The 3,609-nt window shown below is 49.4% G+C and overlaps 1 protein-coding gene across 1 annotated transcript; it reads right to left on the bottom strand.

Annotated features, from left to right (window-relative positions):
• Positions 1–744: 744 nt before the first annotated feature.
• LOC110712508 lies at positions 745–3,265 on the bottom strand. Its single transcript, XM_021890972.1, has 3 exons — positions 2,749–3,265; positions 2,010–2,113; positions 745–1,152 (listed from the first exon to the last, which is right to left on the bottom strand). Exons 1-3 carry the CDS (start codon positions 3,263–3,265, stop codon positions 745–747), a joined length of 1,029 nt encoding a protein of 342 aa, XP_021746664.1.
• Between the last annotated feature and the right edge of the window lie 344 nt (positions 3,266–3,609).

Genomic DNA, 3,609 nt, shown 5'->3' with positions numbered 1-3,609 from the left:
GGCTGTGCACTTGGTTTGGGGCAATCACTACTGTGATTGATTGACTTACAAACGTATCATGCTCATTGCAGCATTTGACGTTCCCAAGTCAATCAACCAACTCCATTTGAAACCAACCACACAGCCGTCCAGGGGCAAGGACAGTCAGGCTTTTGATAAGCTCGGCAAAAAATCACCGCATGATTTTGATAAGTTAGGCAAAAAATACAAAAATTGAAATTCAAACGCAAACGCAGAATGATTAAAACCGACTCAGTCGGTGCATTCCATAAAAGTCCACCCAACCAAATGGTTGTAGCAGAATGATTAATTGAATAATTGAAGAAAATGAAGATAATAATAGAAAGTAAATAAGAAAATATAGAGTTTTAGAAGATATAGATTTTTTTTGGAATTAGAATAGTAGATTGAAAATTTTTTGGGAAAAAAAAAATCTGAATTTTTGGGAAAAAAATTGGGTTTGCTGGTCCACCCAACCCGGCTCCACAACCGGTAAGTACAAAAATACTCGGCACGCAGGACGGAAAAGTAAGTTTTGGCATACTGTCGCAGAAATAAAGAAAAAATAAAAACAGAGATTGGCATACTGCCGCTGAAAAATCACTTCTGGCCTGCAGACGGTGCCTCCTGGTCCTCTTCCTCATCATTTGAGGGAATCTCTTCTGCTACACCCGGACCAGGTAGCTCAGGCGCGGGGGGCTCATTGTTGGAGTTGACCCAGGCATCAAAGGACTCAGGCTATGGCTAACCTCTATCTCTCAGGTACACCACATACTCGGCGTAACTGTGAGCCAGTGCCCAGACGCTATAATCCGCGTCTGGGTACAAGGCGGCCCAGGCGATCTTCATGCGGGCGTCATTGTCAGCATCACTTTCAGCAACCAGGCGGTTTTTCTCTACCTCCAGAGTTGCTGCAAAGTTTGTCTGAGCCTGAGCAGCCTCCTTCTTCAGCCTCTCAACCTTGGTCTTCAGGTTGGTGTTCTCTTCGGAAACACCCTTAAGTGTGCCAAGGTCCGCCTGGGCCTTCTTGAGCGCCTCGTCAGCTTTTTTGGCGCTCTCATCCGCCTTTTTCTGGGCCTCCTCTGCCTTCTTCTGGGCCGTCTCAGCGTCGCTCACTCGCTGGTTGGCCGTTTTCAGATCCGCCTCCAGCTGCTGGATTTTTGACGCCTGTGTCATTATGATTGCTTTAGTTTCAAGATTATTTACGATAATGGAGTATAAAGCAACATTATCAGCGTCTATGGCGGACTTCTTGGCCCTTTTTACCTCTTCCCGTTTGCGGGAATAAGGACACTTGAGCCCGTCTACCCACAACATAGCCTGCAAAAAAGCAAGTGGTATTAGCATTGCAGGCGGGGTAAAGCACTTGGAAAAAATAAAATTAACGAGTCCCTTACCTCAGCCAGAAGGGATAGAATGCGTTCCAGATTGAACGTCTCTATCCCAGGGATGTTGTCTTTATCCCTCTTCCGGACGGCGTCAAGCATGGCCTTGGCGTGCTTCTGGACGTCTGGCCAGCTGGGAGATTGATCTGCACCATAATCAATAGGTGATGAGAGAAATTAAGGCAGCACCAATCTGTTGTCGAGCGTCTGAGGATGACGTCTGCTGGGAGTGGGATTTCACTCGAAAAGGCCACCCCAGCTCAGGCGGGGATTCAAAAGGGTTCTTTCCTTCAGAGCCGGCCAAGCGGGAACCACTTGCAGGCGTGGTGAACCCCCCGGTTGCTGTTACGGGTTTGACGAGGTCGAGGCCTAGGCTGTCGCCTACCCTCTCGTTTCGTCCCCCTAACCGCATCTGTTGGTGCCCGGCTGAGGCGCTAGGAGTGGAGGCGGAGGTGGATTTTTTGGTTTTGTTGAGAATGGAGGGGGTTTCCTCCCTAGCCCGTTTGAGATTTTTCTCAAACGTCTTTCCAACCTCTCCCCCCTGCAAAAATAACCAAGTTAAAGTTAGCATCCGGGGAAAATAATCTTTAAGCCCAATCTAAGAAAGGGTCAGGCGTTTTTCACCTTGGCCTTAACTGCGGCCGCAGCTTTTTCCGCAAGCTCCTTGCGGATGACTGTAGAGGACCGCTTGGGAGTCTTCTCTTTCTGCAACATGTTTAAAGCTTCTTCTGCAAAAAGAAAAAGATTGGTCAATATATCCTTAATCAATTCTGATACAAAGGTACTGCAGGCGGATACAAACTCAGGCGCATACGTTTGGTAAACATGTGTCCTAGCCTGCAGGCGGCTAGGAAACACTCATCCCTAAACCAGGCGCTCTTGGGGATCCAGTTCTTGGGAACTTTTATTGTTTCCCCGGTTGACAAGGTTGCGACTGTGAAGCTGAAAAAGTCTGCCTCAATGATCTTGTCAAAATCCTCCTCTGGGATCCGGGGAAGAGCGCACTTCCTGTCCATCAGGTCGGGCTTCTTGTTGTACTGGCGGAATTCATAATTCTCCCGCCTGCTGGGATCTGATGTCAGGTAGAACCTGTGCTTCAAGCCGTCGAATTTGGAGACCTTGTCCAAGGTCATCATATATTGGGGATGTGTGGTTAGAGTGTACCACACCCTCCAGCCGCCTGGGCTTCTGCTAAGATAATGCATACTAGCAAAAGCCTCCCAGCCGGGGTTGAGCCCCTGGAATTCGCAGGCGGCAACGTACCCCAAAATGTTTGCCCAAGAATTTGGGGTAAGTTGCCAGACTCCGAGGCCGTAGCCTCTCAATATTGCCTTCACCGCCTGGTGAAGGGGGAAGTGAAGACCAGCCTTGAACGCCGCCTCAAAACAGCCAAAGTAGCTGTTGGCGTTCTCTTGATCATCCTCCCAGGTGATGATGTCGTTCTCAGGCGGCACCCTGATTCTATACCCTTCTCCTAACGGGTGCATTTGCGTAAAGTCCTTTAAGTTCTCCTCCATTTGGATCCGGTCCTTGGCGGAGACGTGGATGTTGAAGGGATCATCCTTCTCGTTACACTTCTTCCTCTCCTCCTCCTCGCTATCCTCAAGCGGGGGTAAATCGTCGCTGCTCTCAGAGGTGGAGGCGGATCTGTCGCTCTCCGTCTCCTCCTCATTTTGGGTCAAAGGGGCTGACACGGCCTCATCGTCGCCTTGGTCGCACTCTTCCAAGAAAGAATCTGCGGGAGTTGAAGGGGCGCGCGGATGGGATCTCTCCAGAGCCGTCTGGTCTCCCTGACCAAACGTTTCTCCCTCAGGCGTTTGGTCGCCTGAGCCTTCGCTTCTGTAGTTCGGATCAGTGGCCGTCTGCATAGTCCGAGCCATTGTGTCCTGCACAGACACATAAATGGTCGGAATCTAAGGCAAAGGGTGGTCCCAACACCCCGAGACAGCACTCCCAGTCCTAGACTCAGTCGTCCCAGGTGACCGGCTGGACTCTAACCTAGGTTGTGCCGTGTGTGTTGGTGATGCATCCATTTATTACAAGAAAAAGAGCTGAGAGAGGCAGAGACGATACCTTTGGATTTGATATTTGAAGACAGACGGGTCCAGCTGGGTTGATGGAGTACTTCCTTGCTTGCGCTTGACTCAAACGGATGACTTCTGCTCTCTCAAAGTTCTTTCTCTAGAAATTTTTTGTAAACATAAAAGATTATGAGGGTAAACGA

Source organism: Chenopodium quinoa, unplaced genomic scaffold (assembly GCF_001683475.1).
Source record: "Chenopodium quinoa cultivar QQ74 unplaced genomic scaffold, ASM168347v1, whole genome shotgun sequence".
Lineage (NCBI taxonomy): Eukaryota > Viridiplantae > Streptophyta > Magnoliopsida > Caryophyllales > Amaranthaceae > Chenopodium > Chenopodium quinoa.
This window is presented reverse-complemented; position numbering and strand designations above follow the sequence as displayed.

What these genes read in the sequence shown, in the direction of transcription:
- LOC110712508 (XM_021890972.1), bottom strand. Translation starts at nt 3,265, where the DNA reads ATGGCTCGGACTATGCAGACGGCCACTGATCCGAACTACAGAAGCGAA. An exon ending in TGAGGCGGCGTTCAAGGCTG is followed by an intron (nt 2,114 to 2,748) that starts GTCTTCACTTCC and finishes TTCTTTTTGCAG; the next exon opens with AAGAAGCTTTAAACATGTTG. An exon ending in CGGCCGCAGTTAAGGCCAAG is followed by an intron (nt 1,153 to 2,009) that starts GTGAAAAACGCC and finishes TCAAAAATCCAG; the next exon opens with CAGCTGGAGGCGGATCTGAA.